The following is a 23,955-nucleotide window of genomic DNA, read 5'->3' as shown; positions in this document are numbered from 1 at the left end:
GCGTCACATGTCTTGACAAGACTTTGGGCGTCTTTGTAAATGGAAGGCCAATAAAATCCTGAATCAAATACCTTTCGTGCGGTACTAGCGGCACCATGATGTCCTCCGTATGGACCTTCATGACAATGGCGGAGAATTCTTCTTGCTTCACTACCATGTACGCACCGTCGGATGAGTTGGTCGGCACACATTTTGAAAAGATAAGGATCTTCCCAAAAGTAATGCTTTACATCAGCAAAGAATTTTTTTCTTTGGTAACGTGGCCATCCTTTGGCGACTATACCGCTAGCTAAGTAGTTAGCATAGTCGGCATACCATGGTTCTTGTCTATATTCCACCATTTCCAAGGACTCCGTTGGAAATTTTTCGTTGATTTGCTCGTCCCTGGTTGCCTCCAAAGTTGGGTCTTCTAGGCGTGAAAGATGATCTGCTGCGGTGTTTTCTGCTCCTCTTTTGTCTTTGATTTCAATATCAAATTCTTGGAGGAGTAGAATCCACCGAATCAAACAGGGTTTAGCATCCTGTTTCTTGAAAAGGTATCGAATGGCTGCATGATCTGTATAGACTATTGTTTTAGAAAGAACAAGATAATAACGAAATTTATCAAAAGCAAATACCACAGCTAGTAACTCTTTTTCAGTTGTTGTGTAATTTTCTTGTGCATCATTAAGTGTTTTACTAGCATAATAAATTGGGTGAAAATGCTTTTCTTTTCTTTGTCCCAAGACTGCTCCAACTGCAAAGTCACTTGCATCACACATGATTTCGAAAGGTAATTTCCAATCAGGCGCTATCATGATAGGTGCATTGACTAGCATTTCCTTGAGGGTTAGAAATGCTTGATTGCAATCCTTGTCAAAGATGAAAGGGGCATCTTTTTCAAGTAATTTTGTTAGAGGTCTTGAAATTTTTGAAAAGTCCTTGATAAACCGTCTATAAAATCCGGCATGCCCTAAGAAACTTCTAATTGCTCTAATGGAGGATGGTGGAGGTAATCGAGAAATAGTGTCTATTTTGGCTCGATCAACTTCCATTCCTTCGCTTGAGATTTTGTGACCGAGTACTATTCCCCCCGTTACCATGAAATGGCATTTTTCCCAATTAAGGGCGAGGTTAGTTTCCTCACATCGGGATAGCATTCGTTCGAGGTTATCGAGGCATTGGTCGTATGAATCTCCAAAGATAGAAAAGTCGTCCATGAAGACTTCCATTGTCTTTTCTATCATGTCATGGAAGATGGCTACCATGCAACGTTGGAATGTTGCGGGGACATTACATAGACCGAATGGCATGCGTCGATAAGCAAAAGTTCCATAGGGACATGTGAATGTTGTCTTTTCTTGGTCTTCGGGTGCTATCAGGATTTGAAACTAACCTGAAAAACCATCCAAGAAACAATAAAATTTATGACCGGATAATCTTTCTAACATTTGGTCAATAAAGGGCAAAGGAAAGTGATCTTTTCTTGTTGCTTCATTTAACCGTTTATAGTCTATACATACTCTACATCCTGTGACAGTTCTCGTTGGTATTAATTCATTTTTTTCATTAGTTATTACCGTCATACCTCCTTTCTTTGGAACTACTTGAACGGGACTTACCCAAGGACTATCGGAGATAGGATAAATAAGTCCGGCGTCAAGTAATTTGATGACTTCGCTTTTAACCACTTCTTGGACATTTGGATTTACTCTACGTTGTGGTTGAATTACCGATTTGTAGTCATCATTCATTAGAATTTTGTGCGTGCACATGGAAGGACTTATTCCTTTAATATCTACAAGCTTCCAAGCGATCGCATTTTTGTGTTTTTTCAAAAGTTTAATTAATTTTTCTTTTTCTATACTACTTAGGTTAGACGAAATAATTACAGAAGATTTACCATCCTTGTCTAGAAAAGCATATTCCAAACCCTTCGGAAGTTCTTTGAGCTCATGAGGTGGGTCTTTAGGAGACTCCTTATTTGGTTGCTCATTTTGATCAAGAACTTTAAAAGTTTGTTCTATGGCGACCTCTTCTTCAACAAAGTGGTCCATCTTTTCACTTGTATCGGGTGGTTCATCTTCATCTTCAATTAGGGGGTCATTATTGCGAAAAGGATATTTCATTGAGCGCTCAAGATCTATGCTCCTTTTGAATGCCCCTAATTGAAGAGGTAGATTGTTGTACTTCCGGTTTTTCAAAGCTTCGTGAGTTTTTACAAAAGGTCGTCCCAACACTAGAGGAGCGTCATCAAGGATGAAAAAGTCGGTTGGGATTACCAATTGATTTGTTTGAACCAAGACATCCTCAACTATACCGATTGATTTTATTATTTTCCGATTGGATAGAAAAATGGGTATTTGAAGTGGAGAAAAATCACTAATACTTAATTTTTCAAAAATGTAATTAGGCATTATGTTAACACAAAGATCTTTATCAATTGTGACATTACTAATAAAGGAATTTTGAAAAAAACATGGAACCGGTGTAATGTTGATTTCAAAAGGGTCTTCTTTTATTAGTGAAGTTTGATCGTTAGTTAACTTAATACTTACCATTTCGTCAACTTTAGTGCTAGTGTTTAACTCTTTTAAAAACTTAGCATGAGTGGGTACTAAACAATGATTTTCAAAAGAAGGTGACAAGAGATTAATTTCTTCAAAATTAGACTCTTCCTGGATTTTAACGTTGTCGGACTCACCTTTTTCGTTGTTTAACTCATGTGTCGGTTTTTCACTTATTTGTTCTTCCATTTTTACCTCTTCAACTATCTTTTCTTTATTTAATCCTTCTCTTGTGCGGGACTCCTCTTCCCTTGCGCGAGATTCTTTTACGTATCGCTCGATAGTTTTAAGGTGTTCTAATCGCTCGATAGTTTTAAGGTGTTCTAATATCCTATCAGTCACTTCGGTGATAGAGAAAGGATCGGGATTTTCAAAGCTTGAATCTGGTTGTTCGATCCTTGGTTCCTCATAGTACTCATATGAAGTAGATGGTTCATACCATGGTTCTTCATTGTAAGTATATGATGGATAAGGGTCGTAATTTTGTTCTTCATCGTACTCATATGAGGTGGGTTGTTCACGCCATGGTTCCTCATAATAAGAGTATGAAGGTGGTGGCTCATATCTTGGTTCCTCAAAGTATGAGTACGAAGGCTCATACCTTGGTTCATCAAAATATGAGTATGAGGGAGAAGGTTCATACCTTTGGTCTTCATAGGATGTGTATGAAGTGGATGGTTGAAATGAGTTGTAATATTGAACCGAGTGCGGGTTACCACAATTAGTGCAATAATCTTCCTTATAATCATCCTCTTCATAGGTGTAGTTATAGCCTCCTGAGTATTGATCCATAAGAATCACTCAGCAGACCATAACAGAGTCTCGGGACCAGAAAACAAAAATAAAAACGGAAATAGAGGCTGGACACGGCCCCGTGTTCAGTGGACACGGCCCCGTGTTCAGGGTCTGTATCTGGGCGTTTGAATAAAAGTTACTGGTCTTGTTGGGCACGGGGGCGTGTTCAGTGAGCACGACCCCGTGTTCAGACTCTGTATCTGGGTGTTTTATGAAAAATATGCAGCACGGCCCCGTGTTCGGTGAACACGGCCCGTGTTCAGGCTACTGTAAATGCAAACTAAACTAAAATGCAGAAAAACGTGCGCGCGTTTTGAAAAAGTTTTGAAAAACTGATTAGGCCGTCGATTTTAAGCTTTCTTAAAATCCTTGTGTCCCCGGCAACGGCGCCAAAAACTTGATGCATGTGTAGTGTAATGTATTTTAGGTGTATATTTTAAGCCCTTTTTTACACTTTTTTAGCCAAGTTTTAAATTTATAAAACACGATATTTACTAACACTAAACACACATATGGGCAAGTGCACCCATCGTGGACGTAGTATAGTGCTGGTAAGATACCGAGGTCGTCCAAGGACACAAGAGCTTTTAGTACCGGTTTATCCTCAACGTCTAATCAAATCAAAAAGTTAGAAAAAAGGTTTTTAAACTAGAAAAATAAAACTAACTAAAATGATGAAAAATAAAATAAAAATAAAAACAGATAGACAAGATGAATCACTTGGATCCGACTCGTGTGTAGTGTAACCTTTGATTATTTCCGCACTTTTGCACATTTTAAGAGATTATCTTAGTTATTGTAGTAGGCCCTCTTTTGAAGGTGACGTTACCCTCAACCCAGTAGTTTGAGTCAGCAAGGATACAATCCTAAAGGGTCAGATTATTGAAAGATAATTAATTAAGTTATTAATGCATAATGTGGTAGGCCCCTCTTTTGAAGGTGACGTTACCCTCGGCTAAGTAGTCTAAGTCAGCAGGGATACAGTCCTAAGTAGTCGGGTTAAAGTTTTAATAGTAGTTTAACTTATGAGGGGATCAAAGAGTTTGGACCCCCGCCATCCAATACCGGTGGGTATTGAAGGAGGTCCTACTAAATTTGACCCAGGTCCTTTGCAGGATCTATACACTGAACAATGGCAAGACTCTTACCAAACTGTTCCCTTAACCCCCGACCAGCTAGCCAACATATCTCCATATAGACCGTGGAGATATGAATGGTGAAAATCTTTTATTTTATATAGACAGTAAAATAATGCCAAGACATCACGGACAAACAATAAGGAAGAATCACCTTCAACATAAGAAACTAGTTATTAAAGTCATTAATACATAACCAAATAAAAAGTGCGAAAATATTAAAAATAAAAAGTATTACACTAAACACTTGTCTTCACCAAGTGATGTAAGAGACTTAGGCAAACATGGCCTTTGATTGTCAAGAACTCTTACGATCAATCTTGAATCCCGAGACGACTCACACACTCTATGATGGACAATGGATGATGGTGGTGTATTTTGGTGGTGGATGATGGTGTTGTGATGGTGGTGGGTGAAGTGTGAGAGAGGTGGTGTGCTAAGGGATGAGTTGCAAGTGATCCAAGCACTCCTATTTATAGGCTGAACAGAAGCTCGGGCACGGCCCCGTGTCCATCCTTCTCTCTTTCTTCATTAATTGCAGTTTGTCTGCATTAGTTAACCACGCCCCCGTGTCCGCTGAGCACTACCCCGTGTGCAGAAGCGTATTTGTACTATCAAGATTTGCCTGGATTCTGCGAATCTTATAGTTGACAACGGCCCCTTGTCCGCTGAGCATGGCCCCGTGGTGGGCGATAGAAGCTTCTACAACTTTGTCTTTTCTGCTGACACTTGGGCACGCCCCCATGCTCACTGAGCACGGGGCGTGTTCAGCCTTCTGTTCTTTTGTTTTGCTTGGGAGGATGTTGTCGCGCCGGGGGGGGGGGGTCGGGCATGCCACGTTTGTTCCTTTTCTTGTATTTATGTTAGATTTAGCTGCCTTTTTGCTTCTTTTGTTCATTTGAGCTCATTTAATCCTGAAAATACAAAAGGAAGACAAAAATACACTTTTTCCAACATTAGTACTAAAAAAGGGTTAGTTTTATGCCACAATTGATGTAATTTATATGTTGCATTTTGTGCACATCAGAAGTGTATTGTCGTCTACACAAACGGTAGACGAGTTCAAAGGCATCAACGTCTACTTAGAGTCAGTGGGCTAAGTGCACTTCATGAGTGAAGGTTCGAAGGGTAACACCTACCTATCGTATGCAAAACTCAACTGCTAAAATATAATGGGAATTATGTTGTTTCTGAGATCGACCTCCATTCATGTGGGGGATTGTTGGAAAATTAGGTGTGTTTGAATGGATGTCCCAAATGGTAAAACACTTGTCCCACATAGGTGTGGAGACAAAGTGGAAGGTTATTTATAAGGTGAAACATTTGCCTAGCTAACATAACTTTATGACATGTTTTACCACAAGTCCTACGTGTGAGCGCGCAGGGGGGTGCAAAAATTGGAACCGGAATTTAGTCGAACTCATGTGCGCCCGCATGTGCTGCGGACACGAATGCAGTTCCGAAAACCCAGGCCCGCGTGTGGCGGTTTTTTGCATGCATTCGAGAATGTAACGGTTGAACTCTTAATGGGTGTTTTTTAAACTGAAATGATATTCAGTATTAATGAGAATTATCATTGTTTTCGGTTATGATTATCATCAGTTTCGAAACCGATGAGCCATTATGTGAGTTAATTCTGTGCAATGATGAGGCCAGAATCAGTTATAATCTGTGCCTATAAAACCCAATGCAGACAACCAATTTGGACACACCACGACCATCTCTTCTCTCTTGATCTCTTTTGCAGCGTTCTCCTGTTTTCTTTCAGGCAAGTGTTTCAAGTCCGGCAGTACGCTGTTGCTGCTTCGAACCGGCGTACCCTGGGAACAGACGGCGAATCTGTTTAAGGGAATTGTGTCAAACACAAGCCCGGTTCTCGTTTACTGTTTCTCCAATTTTATTACTTTCTGCCCAGATTCTGTTCAATCTTTTATACAGGTTTACTAACAGATTACCATGCTAATGAACTGATATTATATTTCGTTGAAAGTTGAACTTGTTTTGTGTTTGGATAAACGATTTTAGCTTGTAATATATTAGGTTGAACTTATTTTAAATTTTGTTATTTTAAACTATTGAATAACGTTTTACACAATTGAATTTTGAAAGCTACATATTAATTTATCTTTTTACATCTTAGCCTAACCTTGCCGAGCGCTGGCTCAAAACCAGGCCAAGCGCTGGCTCAAAACCAAGTCGAGCTCGAGCTTATATTTTCAGCTCTGTTTCAAAGTCAAGTCGAGCCAGCTCAGTTTATAATCGAGTCGAACCCGAGATTGTTCTGGCTCGGCTCATGAACAACCCTACTCCACTCCTTTGATTCCAGATGACGATGTGATGGTTCGATTTCAAACTTTCTAATGCCGAAAAAGAATTAGGTTAAGAAAAAAATTGAGTGTTACTCTTGAACTTTGTTCTTCATTGTCACTCTAGACGCAAGTATTAAATGTTGATATTTTAAGATGTTCGCTTTTAACCCCAAGAATTTGATATCCTCGTACGCATGTTGTAACTTATTTGGACCACTATTATTATTAAGATATCATAGTACGCATGTTATAACTTATTTGGACCACTATTATTATGATTAAGATGTATAAGCTTCAACTCTTTTGTTTAAAAAGTCACGTCCTCTACGATTTCGTTATTTTCATAGTACAATGAATTTAATATCATAGTACTAATGTTATAACTTATTTGGACCACTATTAAGATGTATATGCTTAGACTTTTTTTAATAGTGGCGTCCTCTACGCTTTCGTTGTTTTTATAATATAATAAAACATGTTATTTTTTATCTGCATTTCAATAAAAGTTTTATTCAAGAGTTAACAAATTAAATATAAATGTTTTTTTATTCTTAACTTGTACCAATTTCTTTTAACTTTTTTATTCAAGGAATTTTGGGTTAGACTTGGTTGGTTCGGTTGGCCAGTCTGGTGGATTACTATGCATGTGGGACTCGGAGTTGTTTGATTACAGGGAATCGGTGAAGAAAATGAATTTTATTATCATTAAAGGTTGGCTTAAAGGTTATAATGAAGTTTTGAGTGTTGTTAACGTCTATGCTCCTCAGAGTACCAGAGCCAAACAGGATCTTTGGAACGAGATTCAAGCGGAGATGGCGTCTGAAGAAGGATACTGGATAATTGCGGGAGATTTCAATGCGGTTAGAGTCAGAGAGGAAAGGAGAAACAGTGAATTTAAACCGTCGTGTCCGAGAAACTTTAACAATTTTATTCATAATAAGGGCCTCGTGGAGTATAATATGGTGGGAAAATAGTTCACCTATGTCAGAGATAGTGGCAGAAAACTAAGCAAGATTGATAGGGTGTTAGTGTGCTCAAAATTCTTCAATAAATGGCCCGAGGCGTGTCTAAGGGTGCTGCACAATCTTCACTCGGATCATAGACCGTTGATTCTTTCTATAAGCTCTTTGAACTTTGGACATAAACCCTTCAGGTTCTATAATTCGTGGCTGAAAAAGGAAGGGCTGGAAGATGTTGTGAAGTCGGCTGCTGCGTCGTTTAAATTCAGTGGTGAGCCAGATCTTTTTCTATCCAAAAAACTAGCATTTATTCGATCCAAAATCAAGATTTGGAGGGACGAGATGATTGAAAAAGAAGGAGAGGAAGAAAGAAGGGTCAGAGATGATTTAGAAAGGCTTGAAGAGTTAATGGAAACTAGGAATTTATCGAAAGACGAGGAATGGACGTTCGCGGAATGCAATAAAGTGCTTAAAGACTTGAGTTTGAAAAAAGGAGAAGACTTAAGACAAAGGTCGAGGATTAAGTGGGCCATTGATGGTGATGAGAATTCAAATTCTTCCACGAGGTTATCAACAAGAGAAAGGCATCTAACAACATTCCAGGTTTATCTATTAACGATATTTGGGTGACGAAGCCGACTAAGGTTAAGAAGGAGGTCCTATCCTTTTTTTAGGAAAAGATTTGTTGAAATCCAAACGGATAGGCTGATGCTCGTTTGTAGTGGTATTAAGACTCTGTCCGATTCGGATCGGGAGTTTCTTAAGGAGCCATTCACTAACAAGGAAATTAAGGAGGTCGTGTTTGAGTGTGGTGACGACCGGGCTTCCGGGCCCGATGGTTTTAGCATGAAGTTTATTAAGCACTTTTTGGGGTGTGTTTGAGGTGGATTTCAAAAGTCTGATGGAGTTTTTTCACAAGGATAGCAAAATTAATGTAAGTTGCAGGTCCTCTTTCATTACTCTCGTGCCTAAAATTAAAGACCCGGTGGATCTCAATAATTAAAGGCCGATTAATCTGGTTGGGATTATAAGCAAGGTGATTTCTAAAATCCTTGCGAACCGCTTGAAGATGGTGATTGGGAAAGTGGTGTCGGACTCGCAATCGAATTTGTTGAAAGGTAAATTTATTCTTGACGGGCCGCTTATTGTGAACGAAATAATAAGAAAAAGGCGTTTCTATTAAAGATCGACTTCGAAAAGGCGTATGATAATGTCAATTGGTCTTTCGTTGTGGATATCATGAAATAAATGGGATTCCCGGATATCTGGTGCAATTGGATTTGGGGGATCCTTAATTCTGCGAGATCTTCTGTCTTGGTTTACGGATCGCCTACTTTCGAATTCAAATGTGAAAAAGGGATGAGGCATGGTGACCCAATTTCCCCGTTCATCTTTTTGCTTGTGATGGAAGCGCTTTCATGTATGTTGGACAAGGCTAAGGAGGAAGGTATCTTGAAAGGTATCAAAACCCCAAATGACGGGCCGTCTATTTCTCATCTTCTGTATGCTGACGACGCTATTATTCTTTGGGATTGGTTATCAGAGAATGTTTTGAATGTTGTGAGGATTCTTAGGGTTTTCTACATGTGCTCGGGCTTAAAAATTAATCTGTCTAAGTCAAATTTGTATGGCATGGGGGTGGAAGGGTGGGAGGTTGAGGAAAAAGTAGCTAGGGTCGGGTGTAAAGCGGACAAGCTCCCGTTTCGGTACTTGGGGTTAATGGTTGGAGCTAATATGAGTAATATTAATAACTGGAAACCGGTGTACGACGTTTTTGAAGCGAGACTCTCAAAATGGAAGGCGGACTCTCTCTCCATTGGAGGCAGGTTAGTGCTCATCAAGTACGTTCTTGAAAGCCTCCCTACCTATTATTTCTCGCTCTACAAAGCTCCCTGTAAAGTGATACATGATCTGGAAAGTATGATAAAAAGGTTTCTTTGGGGGGGGGGAGCAAATGAAGGGCATAAAATCCATTGGGTGGCTTGGGATAGTGTTTCGGTTCCAAAAGATAGTGGTGGGCTTGGTCTCTGTAAGCTTAAAGACATTAATTTGGCTCTCATTTCCAAACGGTGTTGGCGGTATAAGGCAGAGGAAAATAATTTATGGCGGAAAATTATCACAGCCATTCATAGTAGTGTTCGGAATTGGGACTTCTTGCCGGCAAAAAATATATGGGAGGCCCATGGAACAAAATTGTGAAGTTGATAGCCAAATCCAAGGTGGAAGAGAGCTCGCTGAGAAGCTTCTTCAAAGGTATTCCGGGTAAGGGAGATAGTATAGCCTTCTGGTTAGACCCTTGGGCTACGTGCGAGCCGCTGAAAGACATTTATCCTAGATTGTTCCAGATTGAAGTCAATAAAAGATGCAAAGTCAGTGACCGTATTTTTAATGGAAGCGGACAGGAGAAGTTTGGATGGCAATGGAAAAGACCGTTGGCTCCTGGGCCAGAATCGGAGGATCTGATTCAGCTTCTTAACCTGCTGGATTCGTTCGTTGTTTTCGATAGTAAGGATAAGTGGGTCTGGCTCGGGGATGGGTCGGGGGATTTTAGCGTCGGAGCTGTTAAAAGAACTTTAGTGAAAGGCCGTGGATCGGACAACTTCTCGAGGTTTAAATGGTGCAGGTGGGTTCATGCTAAGTGCAATATATTTGCTTGGCGGACGGGATTAGGCGGAATTCCTACGGTAGAGGCCCTTCGAAGAAGAAACATCAACCTTCAAGATTTGAGTTGCGGTTTTTGTAACGAGGGAGAGGACACAGTGGGTCACCTTTTCACGGAATGTCTTGCTGCTAATGTGGTCTGGAATTCGATCAGCATGTCAGGTTACGCAGATTTACGCGTTTTCGTTCCAAGATCTTATGGAGGTGCACTTGTTCTGTGGGTTAAAGGAACCGGAGAAAACTATCCTTCAAGGTTTGATTATCATTGCTTGTTGGAGTCTCTGGAAGGCGAGGAACGAAGCAAGATTCAGTAATAAAAGGCTTAGAATCGAGAAGGTCATTAGCGAGGTGAAGTCGTTTGGGTTCCTGTGGGCTAGGAATAGAACGAAGTTTAAGAACATGACTTGGGAAAATTGGTGCCTCCCGGTTTTCGGGTTGGTGGTTTTCTAATGAAGTTCACGTTTCAAAAAAAACACATTTTCCCATCTTAAATCTATTAGAGACCTATTTTATATTTATTTATTCACATTTGTTTATTTTGAATATTGGAGAATTAGTCTTAGGTTGTTTCCTTTATTTAAGGAGTCTCAGAAGGCTCTGGCTATTTGATCGATGTATTCTGCATATTTGAATCTCAATGAAAATCAATGTTCCTTCATGGTAATCAGAGCCTTTCCTAAACCCTAAATTTTTTTATTTTCTCTACATCAGCAATCATGCCTACCGATGATACAGCCACCAGTGGCTCCCAAAACAACCAAAATCCACCGGAAAAATCCTCACTACATCCGGCTTACACCGTTACGAACATCAACAACAAGATCCGAACACTCGATGGAAAGAAGGTAACGTATTCCTCTTGGGTTAAACTGTTTAATCTTAATGCTTGTGCCTACAAGGTCTTAAATCATATTGATGGTACTGCCCCACCCGATGAATCTGATCCCTCTTATGCTTCCTGGTCTGAAATCGATGCTCTCATCCTCCAATGGATATACAGTACTTTGTCAGATGATTTATTGGCTCGTGCTCTGTCTACCGAACTCACTGCTAGGGCTGCATGGCTTAAAATACAGGAAATTTTTGTCAATAACAAACAGGCCAGGGCTGTCACTCTTGAAACCCGGTTCACCAACACAACTCTAAATTCATGTGCATCCTTTGATGATTATTGTCAAACGCTGAAGGATCTCGCTGAACAGTTACGTGATGCTGATCAACCCGTCTCTGATAGTCGGCTTGTTATTCAAATGGTCCGTGGCTTACCGATCGAATATGATACCATCGCTGCCATCATAAACCAAAACAAACCCTCGTGGGATGTTGCTAGAAGTATGATTGAAGATGAACAAAGTCGGGTCTCGGCCAGATCAAACCAAAATAAAGATTCGGTTCTCCTTCATTCTACTAATCCCACGTCCACGGATTCGACCCGCTCACCTTATCCTAATGGTTATCGGGGTCGTAATTATGATCCAGTGAAAGCCGCTCGTGGACGTGGTGCGAATGCTCGTGGTGGTAGGCAAGGAGGTTCAAATCGGAATTACTCATCTTCACCATCAGGTCGTGGCTCATCCTCGTGGCCACCACAACATCCCAACATCAGCCAAAATTCCTCTTACCAAAATTCATCACAACATCAGCCAACCTCATTTCCCAATCCCCATCCCTCCTCTTAACAGCAGCCGTGGTCACCATCTACACCACACCAACCTTTTACTCAACCACATTGGACCCCACCTCCCACTCCTTACCCATCTCAGCCTACCACTTACCCAAATCACCCTAATCCATCCTATCTGGCTCCATCACAGGCTCATTTGGCCCATCAACCCCCACCCGGTTTCACACCGCAGCCATCAAATGCCTTGTGTCCGACGGATATCGGAATGGCGCTTTCTCATTTTACTATGAACTACCCAGATCCTCAATGGAACATGGACTCCGGGGCATCCTCTCACATCACCGCCGATCAAGGTACAATTTTAACTCCCTCATTATTACCTCCAAGTCCTATATTTGTCGGTAATGGTCAACGTTTACCCGTTACGGGTTCCGGTAATGGCTTCTACACCCTACCAAACAAAACCTACAAACTTAACAACATTGTTCACTCACCCAATGTAATCAAAAACTTGTTATCTGTTCGTAAATTTACTATTGATAACCAAGTTTCCATTGAGTTTGATCCTTTTGGTTTTTCTTTGAAGGACCTCAAGGATGGACGCCTCCTTTCCCGCCACAATAGCCGTGGAGACCTCTACCCGCTCACCCCGCCGGAGTTTGCTTTAACATCATCCACTGCACCTCAACCATGGCATGCTCGTCTCGGACATCCCGGAACGAAAGTGCTTCAACACCTTCAACAGACTTTTAGTATTTCCTGCAATAAAACTGTTGACTTTTCTGTTTGTTCTTCATGTCAATTGTCAAACAGTAAACGATTACCATTTGTTGATTCGGTTTCTCATACTTTTAAACCTTTTGAAATTATTCATTGTGATTTGTGGACTTCGCCTATTATTAGCAACTCCGGTTACAAGTATTACATGGTTTTAGTTGATAACTTTACCAATTACGTTTGGGTATATCCACTAAAATTCAAATCGGACACATTTAACACCTTCACCAAATTTCATAAATTAATTCAAACCCAATTTCAGTTACCAATTAAAACATTTCAATATGATCTAGGTGGTGAATTTGATAACAACAACTTCAAAACCTTTGCCGATCAAAATGGCCTTCTTTTTCGTTTTGCGTGTCCTCAAACATCCCAACAAAATGGCCGATCAGAACGCATGTTGCGTCGGCTCAATGATGTTATTCGTGCTTTATTGATTCATGCCCACCTTCCACCACAATTTTGGGTCGAGGCGCTCCATACCACCACTTACTTACACAATATTTTACCCACATCTCGACTTAACTTCAACACACCAGCTTCCGCCCTATTTTTTCGCCAACCTACGTATGAACACATTCGTACTTCTGGTTGTGCCTGTTACCCGAACATGTCTGCTACTCAAGCTCACAAACTCTCACCTAGATCCGCACGGTGCGTCTTCCTCGGATACCCATCGGACTTCCGGGGTTACCGGTGTTACGATCCTGTCACCGGCCGTGTCCATCTCTCTCGACATGTTATTTTTGACGAAAACACTACCCTTTTAGTGAACTCTCATCCACACACTCATACAAATTCCTAGAAGACCCATCAATCATCTCTCCTCAAATTTTCCCTTCATTTTTTCCTACGGTTCCTTCTGTCCAACACATACCCACTACTTCACCTTCGACTACCACCTCACAACCTGTTAACCTTCCTTCCTCTAATAACTCCAACCATTTCCCATTACCTACCTCTACTCCTCATCCTCCCACCCAACCCGTACATAGTCCTACCACCCCCACCCTCAACGACGATGTCACTCTCAACCCCACTCCTACTTCCTCGCAACCTAACGCTAACGAACACCACATGCAAACTTGCTCTAAAGCGGGAATTTCCAAACCAAACCCGCGATACAACCTAGCCGCAACCTCTTCCATTTCACCGGTTCCTAACTCACACACAAAAGCCTTATCGGACCCTAACTGGCTACGCGCCATGAATGACGAATTTAGTGCTTTGCAGAATAATAATACTTGGGAGTTGGTTCCAAAGCCCATGGAGAGCCCGGTCATCCGTTCGATGTGGTTATTTCGACACAAGTTTAATGCTAACGGGTCTTTGGAGAGGTATAAAGCACGACTTGTTTGCAATGGTAAATCTCAAACTGTAGGCATCGACTGCACTGACACTTTCAGCCCGGTTGTCAAACCTGCTACAATTAGGACAGTCCTTTCGTTAGCGGTTTCTCACTCTTGGCCGATACACCAATTAGACGTTAAAAATGCTTTTCTTAATGGTCAATTGCAGGAAACGGTCTACATGCATCAACCGGCCGGCTTTGTCAACCCAAATTATCCAAACCACGTATGTCGGCTCAAGAAATCGTTGTATGGATTGAAACAGGCACCACGGGCGTGGTATACTCGGTTCTCTACCTTCATATCTTCACTGGGATTTCGGCACATCCTATGTGACACGTCGCTATTCATTTACTGTCATGGACCTCATATTGCGTACCTACTCTTGTACGTAGACGACATTGTTCTAACCGCTAGCAATCCAGCCCTTCTTAATGGTTTCATTTCCAAATTGTCGGCTGAGTTTGCAATGACGGACTTGGGTTCTCTTCATCATTTTCTCGGTATTACGGTTAGTCGTGACCACAATTCTTTGTTTTTGGCACAAAGTCAATATGCTAGAGACATTTTACATCGTGCAAACATGACTGCGTGCAAACCGTGTCACACAGCAGTCGATACATCCACCAAACTAAGCGCTTTGGACGGTACGCCTTTACCTGACGGGAGTTTATACAGAAGTTTGGTTGGTGCTTTACAGTACCTCACTATTACTCGTCCGGACTTATCTTATGCTGTGCAGAAAATCTGCCTCTTCATGCACGCCCCACGAGACACTCACTTTGCATTCATGAAACGTGTCTTACGCTACATACATGGTACTATTGACCTTGGTTTACGCATATCAGCCTCTCCATCGCATTCGTTAGTTGCTTACTCGGATGCAGACTGGGGAGGGTGCCCAGACACTCGACGCTCCACCTCGGGTTACTGTATTTTTCTCGGGGACAATTTAATTTCATGGTCCTCGAAACGTCAACCAACCATCTCCCGCTCCAGCGCTGAGGCTGAATATAGGGGTGTAGCAAACCCGTCCGCCTCCTAAAGCCACTGTTGTCTTTTGTGACAACATTTCAGCAGTGTACCTGTCAGGTAATCCCGTACAGCATCAACGAACAAAGCACATTGAAATAGACATTCATTTTGTTCGGGAGAAAGTCACTCTTGGCCACATCCGTGTTCTTCATGTACCATCACCCGAACAGTATGCTGACATATTCACGAAGGGCTTACCACGATATCTGTTCGAGACGTTTAGATCCAGCTTGAACGTCAGCACGTATCCACGCTCAAGCTGAGGGGGAATATTAGAGACCTATTTTATATTTATTTATTCACGTTTGTTTATTTTGAATATTGGAGAATTAGTCTTAGGTTGTTTCCTTTATTTAAGGAGTCTCACAAGGCTCTGGCTATTTGATCGATGTGTTCTGCATATTTGAATCTCAATGAAAATCAATGTTCCTTCAAAATCTAGGTGTTTTGTCTTTCCCATTCACTTTCTTAATTTGTGGAGTTTTCTTCTTCTTCTTGCCCTTGTGTAAAGAAAGGAATTGAATCCCATGTGCATATATATAATTATATGCATGTTTGTGTGGATTTTATCTTACTTACACCATGCAACTAGATCAACCTCTGATTGTGATACAATAATTCCAGTCTCTTTCCTATATTTAATCGTCCTTTGATGGAACTTCAAGTCATCCATTAATTTGCCCTGCAAAATAAACTAAATAACATTAAAATAAGATGGCGATATATCCATGTTCATGAGCCACTACTTAATTGGCTGGTAGCTAACCCATTAGTTACCAATGTGAGGTAGCTCACTTGGTGAAGACATATGTCTATTAAAGGTGAGGTCTCGGGTTGATGGCATAAAAACGCAACCAACCTTGGACTAGTTTCTTGTTTTTCGGTAATTAACTTACTTTAGACCAGAAGCAGCCATCAAACGCAACCAAAATTGTTCATCAAAACTTGATACATACAATCAAGCATAAATACTATAAAAAAAAACTTGCATAGTTTTAACCTTATTAATTTTGCAATGACGTTAACAAAATACTACAACATTTGTAGCACGACAGGGCTGACGTCTTTCACGTTATCGCGAAAATGTGTTGCACAGAAGCCTTGTAAAAACAAGTTTTAGACACTTTCAATTTATCAGAAGGAAGATATAAACCCTAACAACAAGTTCAACATAAAAATTGTTGAGAAGGATTTTATTTAAGTGGAAGAAAAACTAAGATGAATTAAGAGACCTCTTAAAATACTAAAATGTGCCTAACTAAACTATTAAAAGTTGCACACTTTTTAATATGTTAGCTAGATTTGAGTGACGCCTTTATCCCATCCCAAGTCCTAACATGTAGATGCATCCATAGAGATGATGTAGTTTTAAATTTATTAAAAGGGCAAAATGACTCAAACCTTTTATAAAGGAGCACAAAACTAGTCGGAGACCTCAGCCCTTTCATAAATCGTCATAAACATATGCGACCACACTGTGAAAGGATCAATTCTTTCATCTCTACCCCTTAAGAATAATGGACAATTTCAAACCACCCAATTCGAACATGGAACATACTTGAGTGACCTCTGGATTCATAAAACACGTTTCCATGATCATGAATACGGGTACTAAAGTAGTCATACACCCCGCCCCTCCCCGCCACCCCACCCCCCTTCTCTCTCTCTCATGTGTTTGAATGAGTTATTAAGTTATAAATTGGTGAGTGATACTTGTTTATTAAACTTCATACCTTAAATTAGTACCTGCTACATCAAAAAAAAAAAAAAAAAAAAAAAAAAAAAAAAAAAAACCCTACTACACAAACCAAACTTGTATTGCATTGAATTTTATAAACAAAATGTATGTTTTGTTGACAATACATAACACAAGTTGTTACGCGAGAGGTTATTCACGTCCCTCATACTTTTCAATAGATGTTGATGGAATAAAGTGGATACGCAAGCCAAAGTGAATACGGTTTTGTGTAACTCATATTTATAGGTGTAAGGGTGAAGGGGGCAACCCCTAATGAGGTGAGTGGAAACTTTTTTTAACCCAATCATACGTTGTCATGTCATTTCTCCTCTATAACTTCCCTCTTGTCCAAAAACGTACGGGGTGCACCCCTCTTAAGGGAATTGTTTTTTTATTAAAAAAAAAATTGATTGGTTGTTACAAGCTATGGGCCCACCATCTCCTCTCTTCTTGTGCAGTGACTTCTCCCCCAACCCCCTCCCCGATTTCCCTCCCCTCTTGGATGGCGGCACCATACCCGCACGGTGAACATGGTCCCTGAAGGGAGTCCCCGAGGGTGCCCCGGGTGCCCTAAGTATTCAATGGAAAGACTATTAAGGTATATCACATTTGAAAGTAACTTATTTCATGAATTTCTCAATAAATAAACAGGATATAACTATTTTATTGATTAAAATCATAGTCATTAGCTTATTTGTTATTAAATTTACAATTCTTTTCATAATCAAGTCACAACATCAACCATGTTTGTTTGGTTCAACCATTTTTTTATTATCTATTTAAGAATTTAAGGATGTGAGCAATCCATCAATGATCTGGTTTGCATTAAAATATGTGTTTATAGTTATATACTACAAGTGTACTAATATGTACAATGAATGACATTTTTTTAGGTTATCTTAACATACAACATATATATGATGAATGGTTGATTGATTATCTTCACCTTAATTTAATATAGACCACAAAATTTGACATAAAATTGGGGGCCATATTGTTCCATGCCATAATATTAGGGGTGTAGTTGACAAAAGCCAAAACTTAATGTGATGACTATGTACAACCAACTCATTTTCATATTGCTAGTTTTGAAAAAAATGTCGTTAATCCCATCTTTAAGTTTGAGCTACCCCATTAGACCAATGTTAAGATATTAAACAAAAAGGATTAATCATACCTAACTAGTTAGGCTTGAAGCGTTCACCAATAGCATCTTTATAAACGTAAAAATATTTCGTGAATAAAAAACATATTAAGAAAAAATTATAAAGTAACAAACCGAAAGCGTTAGAAAATGGATTCGAGTCAGTCAATTATTTTTGGCCACGTTAATATAAACATGTTTTACTCAATATAACAATCTTTTAATGATCACAAGAACCTAGTTCTCTAACATTAACCTTAACATAATCTTTCTGAAAAGACTAATTGTATGGGTATATATGTAAGTTGTTACAAAGTTAGTGAGGCATATTGCTTTTACTTCATAGATGGGGTAATAAATAAAAAATTACACCTATCTTTTTGGCTTTTTTAAAGTTATTTATATTTATTTGTTTGCGGTGGAAAGCAACTGAAAAGAGGGGGTTCATCATTTGACTTACCTACCGGTAACATCATTTTCAAAAAGTGCCAAGCAAAACCCTCCCTTTTCTTCGATTTTGGCGCAGGAAAACGCTAATTTCTGCGTCCAAAATCACCATTCTCCTCAATAGTTTTTGAAACTATTAATCCAAACGAATAAATTAATGTAAGTTTATGTTATGTTTTCTTGTTCAGAATCACACACATGAATTCATTCATTGATCACAAGAATTTCTTGTTTTATTTGAACATACTCTTTTTTATTCTTTTGGCAGATATTTAATGTTTTGATTCATCGTATCTTCATTTTGTTGGATTTTATGTTTATTGTAATATTGTAATGTCTCTTTATCAATATTTTATTAATATTATATTAATAAAGCGAAAGTTTTTGGTGATGGAATTATTGTTTGGTTGTAATATTGATGGATTATTATATATATATGATTTGTTAGCATCTCCACTGACTCAGTATTCATATGTTTTTGTGGATCTTAGGTGGATTAAAAATATTCATGTTTCTTTATTGTTATTGATTTTGTTTCATCATCCATTAAATAAGTTATTTCAATACTTTGATCATTTGTTAGCATCTCCACTGCATCAGTATGTAGTTTATGTTCAATGATTAAAGTTTCCATTTTTTAATTGGTGTTCATCCATAAGTTTTTTTCTTTAGTTAATTACAGGGTTAATCAAAAAGCTAGTGTCACTTTGGAGGCCGTTGTTTGAGCATATGCAACTTTCTTGTTTATCCGAAGATCGTATATTCATATCGAGCCATTCATCCAAGTATTCGGTCATGTAATAGTGAAGAATTTCATATTATAATTGGTGTAATCATGGGTTGTTTTTGTTCAACTTCTTCAAAAAATTTTAAAAAACTGCCTTCTTTTGATGCTGCCGAGCTTGCTGCCGAGACCCCTTGTAAGTCGCTTTGGTGATTTATATCATCATCTTGTCATAGTTGTATAGATGGCCTTTTGTACAAGGGTGGTTAATATGTATTGTGCATTAGCGATGTTTCCGGTGGTTTTTTTATCTAAATTTTGGGGTGTTTTGTAATTGAAATTACTACTTTTCAAACAATAACAGAATGTGAAAAAGAAAAAAATGTTTTGGGATTTATTTTGTCGTCGTTTGGATTGTAACGGCCATTGAACACTTATAAGTCTTGCAGTTACTGTTAATGAGGTGGAAGCTTTATATGAGCTATTTGGGAAACTAAGCAGTTCTATGGATGATGATGGGCTTATAGGAAAGGTATATATACTCTCCTGTTATTTTATTTGTTATATATTAATACTATTCTATTATAAAATGCTTTGATACAGTATGTGTTTACAGGATGAGTTCCATCTAGCTTTATTCAGAAATCACGATAAGCGGAACTTGTTTGCAGATCGAGTAAGTAGGGTTTTGTTATTTTGTATTTCAAACAATAAATAGATTCTATTTTGGATATAAGTTATATAACTCTTAACATTGTACGTATATTCGCTAATTGTTTTAGAAATTTGTTTCCTGGTGCAACGTATATTGTTGCTTGTGCAGATATTTGATCTTTTCGACGTGAATAGGAGTGGGCATATTGACTTTAGCGAGTTTGTTCGTTCGCTGGGTGTGTTTCATCCGAAAGCTCCTCAAGCGGACAAAGTTCTGTGTAAGAAATGATGATAAGATATACTTTTATTTTGTCATTTGTACAAGTAGTTTTCGTTACTTCTTATATCTAGAAGACACAATATAATAAGAAATTAAGAATAATTAATCTGATAAAAATTAAAATCAATCTTGTTGCAGATGCTTTCAAATTGTATGATTTAAGGCGGACGGGCTTCATTGAACGCGAGGAGGTAATGTGGTTCTATTTCTTGATATTATTTTTTTTTCTTTTTGGGGAAATGCATATTTCTTGTTTTTGTTTGTAAATTTAAAGCTCATTTTTTCCATATATATTCATGTCATAATATGGATTGTACATCCCAAATATTTTGAACACTGAATGCTGGAAACTTTTTTTCATGGTAGCAGTTGAAGGAGATGGTTTTGGCGCTTCTTCATGAATCTGATCTTGAACTATCGAACGATATAATCGAATCGATGGTAGATAAGGTAGGCTTGCTTCTTTGTTATTGGTACAGGTGGCAAAGTCAAGCCATTTACATATAAATGGGTCAATTTGGGTTATGTTTTATCTCTAACAGGTTGAGTGTGTCAAACGGGTAGAAAGTCGCACAAAGCGAAAATCTAATGCATATATCATCCACGATCATGTTATTTATAAAAATTAGATGATCATGAAATCATATATTTTGGTAATCAAATTTGAGTATTTGATGTACGTACTAAATTACTAATAACTTACAGTAAATTTTAAAATGGATAAAAGATGTTTCGGGTCAACCCAAACTGACCAAACCTGTTTCGGCCCTTACCATAAAATGGCCCATATTGACCCGTTAACCAACCCGACCTCATACTTGAATTGTGATGATTGTACCTTTTGTTTATTATTCAGACGTTCACTGAAGCAGATAGTAAAGGTGATGGTAGGATCGACCAAGAAGAATGGAGAGAATATGTAGACAAAAACCCGTCGTTATTGAAGAACATGACTCTTCCTCATTTAATGTAAGCTCTAAAACTTCCACTGATGCAAGCTTCCTTTGAGTTAATTTACATGAGCTTAGATAATCATGCATGTTAATATGTTATATTATTGCTTTTGTCCACATAAAAGAGAGATGTGTCACAATGAAATCAAACATTCTGATCATTTTACTCTTTAACGGGTCGACTCCAATGATTATTATTTTTAATGGTGGATTTTCAGGGACATAACTTTGAGGTTTCCAAGCTTTGTGATGAACAGTCAGGTAGAGGAGACGTACACGACAGGCTAAAACCGTCTTTTTCGTACGCGATCGTGTAAAAAATGTATCCAAGTGTGAAAGAGCCTTCCTTCCTTACTTTTATAGGAGCAGTTAAGATAAAACTTGGTTCTGTTTCATTATTTTTGATGCTTCTTTCATCAGCTTTCATGTGCCTATTTCTAGTTTGGTACTTGGGGAGTTAAATGTTAGCCACTACATGATGGACAGAAACATGAATAAAAATGTTGATTTTGGAAGCCTCTATAGATATAATATTGTATGTGTTTATTTATTTATTTTTTTGAACGACATAATATACGTGTATGGATGGATGCAAGGCCATCCTAAGAATTCGGATAATTCAGGGGCCCTATGTGACTAGAGAAAACTTATAATTAAAAACTAGGCTCTGTCAAAAAGATTTTGTTATTTGATTTGGGTTTAAAATTCAAGTTTTTCAGTTGAGTTACTTAGGGTTAAATGAAAATTGGGTTTATATAGACTAAAATTAAATAGGTTAATGGGTATAAAAATCACATTAGGTTGTAAATATTAGTGGGTTTTTAATATTATAGGCTTTTCTTACAATAATTATATACAAAATAAATTTATACAAAAATAAAAAAATTGGGCCCAGAAAAATAGGCCTTGGGCCCACTCTCCCTTGCTAAGAGTCAACCCCAGTATCCCCCCCCCCCCCACACACACACACACACACCAGACGTCTTAGTGAACCTTTGCTCAAACTGAATGACGTCATTGATAATTTAAATGTAAATATAGCCAATTAAAAACAAAATGTGTGTATATTTAATCTTTTGGTGTGAATCTGTTATATTAACAAAATATGAAGTTTGAAATAAGAAAAATGAGCGCGTTAAACTAATGATTAAACGAGAGTTTGGAAAGAAAGATGAAGAAAACATAAATATATATATATATATATAATTTGTCAAATACAGTCCAACCACACGATCTAGTTCATTGGTTCCACCCGTCCGATCAGTTCAAATGGAGCCATTAAAGTAGACCTAGCTAGATCGGCTATGTAGTTGGTTCTAGGTCTAATCCGGTTTCAAGAACATGTTTCAATACATAACCAAATTTAAGTAGAACCACATAAAGTATGTGTGTCTACCACCCAAATAAATACTTGTTCAAACATATCTTTTATTGTTTTAAGTATAATAAATAACCGCTCTATTTCTCTCTTTTATTATATTTAGTCATCATGTTTTTGCGGTTTTTATGTTCCTTAATTTAAAACTAGTTTTTTTTACGTCGCGCGTTGCGGCGAAACCGAGTAAATGATAATGTAAAACAATCGTGATTTGAAAATAAAGCATGTTGTTTAGAAAGCTAAACCATTAGTACAAATAAATACTTATTTTGAGTACAACTTTGTTTTTAATAAAATTTATAACAGAATTTCAGGGAAAAAATAAGCACAACTACGTACTTAAGTTATTAGAAAAAAGTTATAACGTAAATTATTAAAGAAGTATAAAATTAATCGATAAATTAATATATGTTTTAAAAAAAAGAAAAAAAACAATTATTAAAAATGGTAAAGGAAATATATATATATATATATATATATATATAGAGAGAGAGAGAGAGAGAGAGAAAGTATAATGTACAAAACGCCTTAACCTACATTAACGTACGCGACCAGATATATAACGTGCGTTATTATTTTTTTTGACCATCTCAATGTGCGTGATTATACTTTCCATGCGTGATTATTACTTCTCATGCGTGATTATCACCAAAAATCTGATCCCATGCGTTATTTTGTGTCCCATGCGTGATTATTGCCTGATCCGACGGTTTACAGCGTCGCGTACGTGAAGTACGCTAACGCGTAATGTATGTTAACCGCACTCTATATATATATTTAAAAAACGGGAAAAAATTAAAAATATGTTATTAAAAGTAAATATAATAATAAAGTATTATAATATAGGGTAGGGATATGGTAAAAAGTGTTTAAAATGTAAGAAGGGTAAGAAGTGTTTTAAACCATTGGATATTTGATCTGATGGTTGAGATCAATAGGGTATAAAAATATAAATTGTGTTTTAATTAGAGGGACCTTATGTAAAATTGAAGGGCAATAGTGTCTTTTTCAATGTTTAAAATATGGTAATCGTAACCTACACAACCAAAAACACCTACATTCACTCATTTTTCCTTAAATATCGGAATTAAAGATTCACCTTAATTGTAGGAAGTCTTTGGTTGCATATTCTTCATACGTTATCATAAAGAGGTCTATAATCAGATTCATGGCGTTGTGTTTTAAAACAACTGGATAAATTGACTATGATTTAAGTCATGGTGTTTTATCTGGAGACATTGTTCATGGCGTGGTGTTTTAAACATCTATGATTCAAGTCATGGTGTTTTATCTGGAGACATTGTTCATGGCGTGGTGTTTTATCAATACAAAACCATTCCCAGATTTTAAAACACCATGACGATGATTCAAGTCATGGTGTTTTATCTGGAGACATTGTTCATGGTGTGGTGTTTTAAACATCTATGATTCAAGTCATGGTGT

The 23,955-nt window shown here is 38.1% G+C and overlaps 4 protein-coding genes across 8 annotated transcripts; all 4 read left to right on the top strand.

Moving 5' to 3' along the window:
- Positions 1–7,430: 7,430 nt before the first annotated feature.
- On the top strand, positions 7,431–8,375 carry LOC110934048. The gene is made up of 2 exons (XM_022177243.1): positions 7,431–7,738; positions 7,940–8,375. The coding sequence occupies exons 1-2, from the start codon at positions 7,431–7,433 to the stop codon at positions 8,373–8,375; spliced, it is 744 nt and encodes a 247-aa protein (XP_022032935.1).
- Positions 8,376–8,993: 618 nt separating this feature from the next.
- On the top strand, positions 8,994–10,720 carry LOC110934047. The gene is made up of 2 exons (XM_022177242.1): positions 8,994–9,571; positions 10,141–10,720. The coding sequence occupies exons 1-2, from the start codon at positions 8,994–8,996 to the stop codon at positions 10,718–10,720; spliced, it is 1,158 nt and encodes a 385-aa protein (XP_022032934.1).
- A 402-nt stretch (positions 10,721–11,122) lies between these two features.
- LOC110934046 lies at positions 11,123–12,085 on the top strand. Its single transcript, XM_022177241.1, has one exon. The coding sequence runs from the start codon at positions 11,123–11,125 to the stop codon at positions 12,083–12,085; it is 963 nt and encodes a 320-aa protein (XP_022032933.1).
- Positions 12,086–18,503: 6,418 nt separating this feature from the next.
- Positions 18,504–21,656, top strand: LOC110937567 (calcineurin B-like protein 4). 5 transcript variants are annotated; one of them, XM_022180005.2, is made up of 9 exons: positions 18,504–18,682; positions 19,196–19,443; positions 19,697–19,779; positions 19,864–19,923; positions 20,071–20,179; positions 20,320–20,372; positions 20,551–20,631; positions 21,038–21,150; positions 21,353–21,656. In XM_022180005.2, exons 2-9 carry the CDS (start codon positions 19,359–19,361, stop codon positions 21,420–21,422), a joined length of 654 nt encoding a protein of 217 aa, XP_022035697.1. In that variant the 5' UTR covers positions 18,504–18,682; positions 19,196–19,358; the 3' UTR covers positions 21,423–21,656. The 5 variants fall into 5 exon arrangements, with proteins under 5 accessions (XP_022035697.1, XP_035844585.1, XP_035844588.1 ...); XM_035988692.1 differs by having other exon boundaries at positions 20,548–20,631; XM_035988695.1 differs by having other exon boundaries at positions 20,548–20,631; positions 21,345–21,495.
- Positions 21,657–23,955: the final 2,299 nt, after the last annotated feature.

The sequence above is a fragment of the Helianthus annuus genome, chromosome 4 (genome assembly GCF_002127325.2).
Source record: "Helianthus annuus cultivar XRQ/B chromosome 4, HanXRQr2.0-SUNRISE, whole genome shotgun sequence".
Classification (NCBI taxonomy): Eukaryota; Viridiplantae; Streptophyta; class Magnoliopsida; order Asterales; family Asteraceae; genus Helianthus; species Helianthus annuus.
This window is presented reverse-complemented; position numbering and strand designations above follow the sequence as displayed.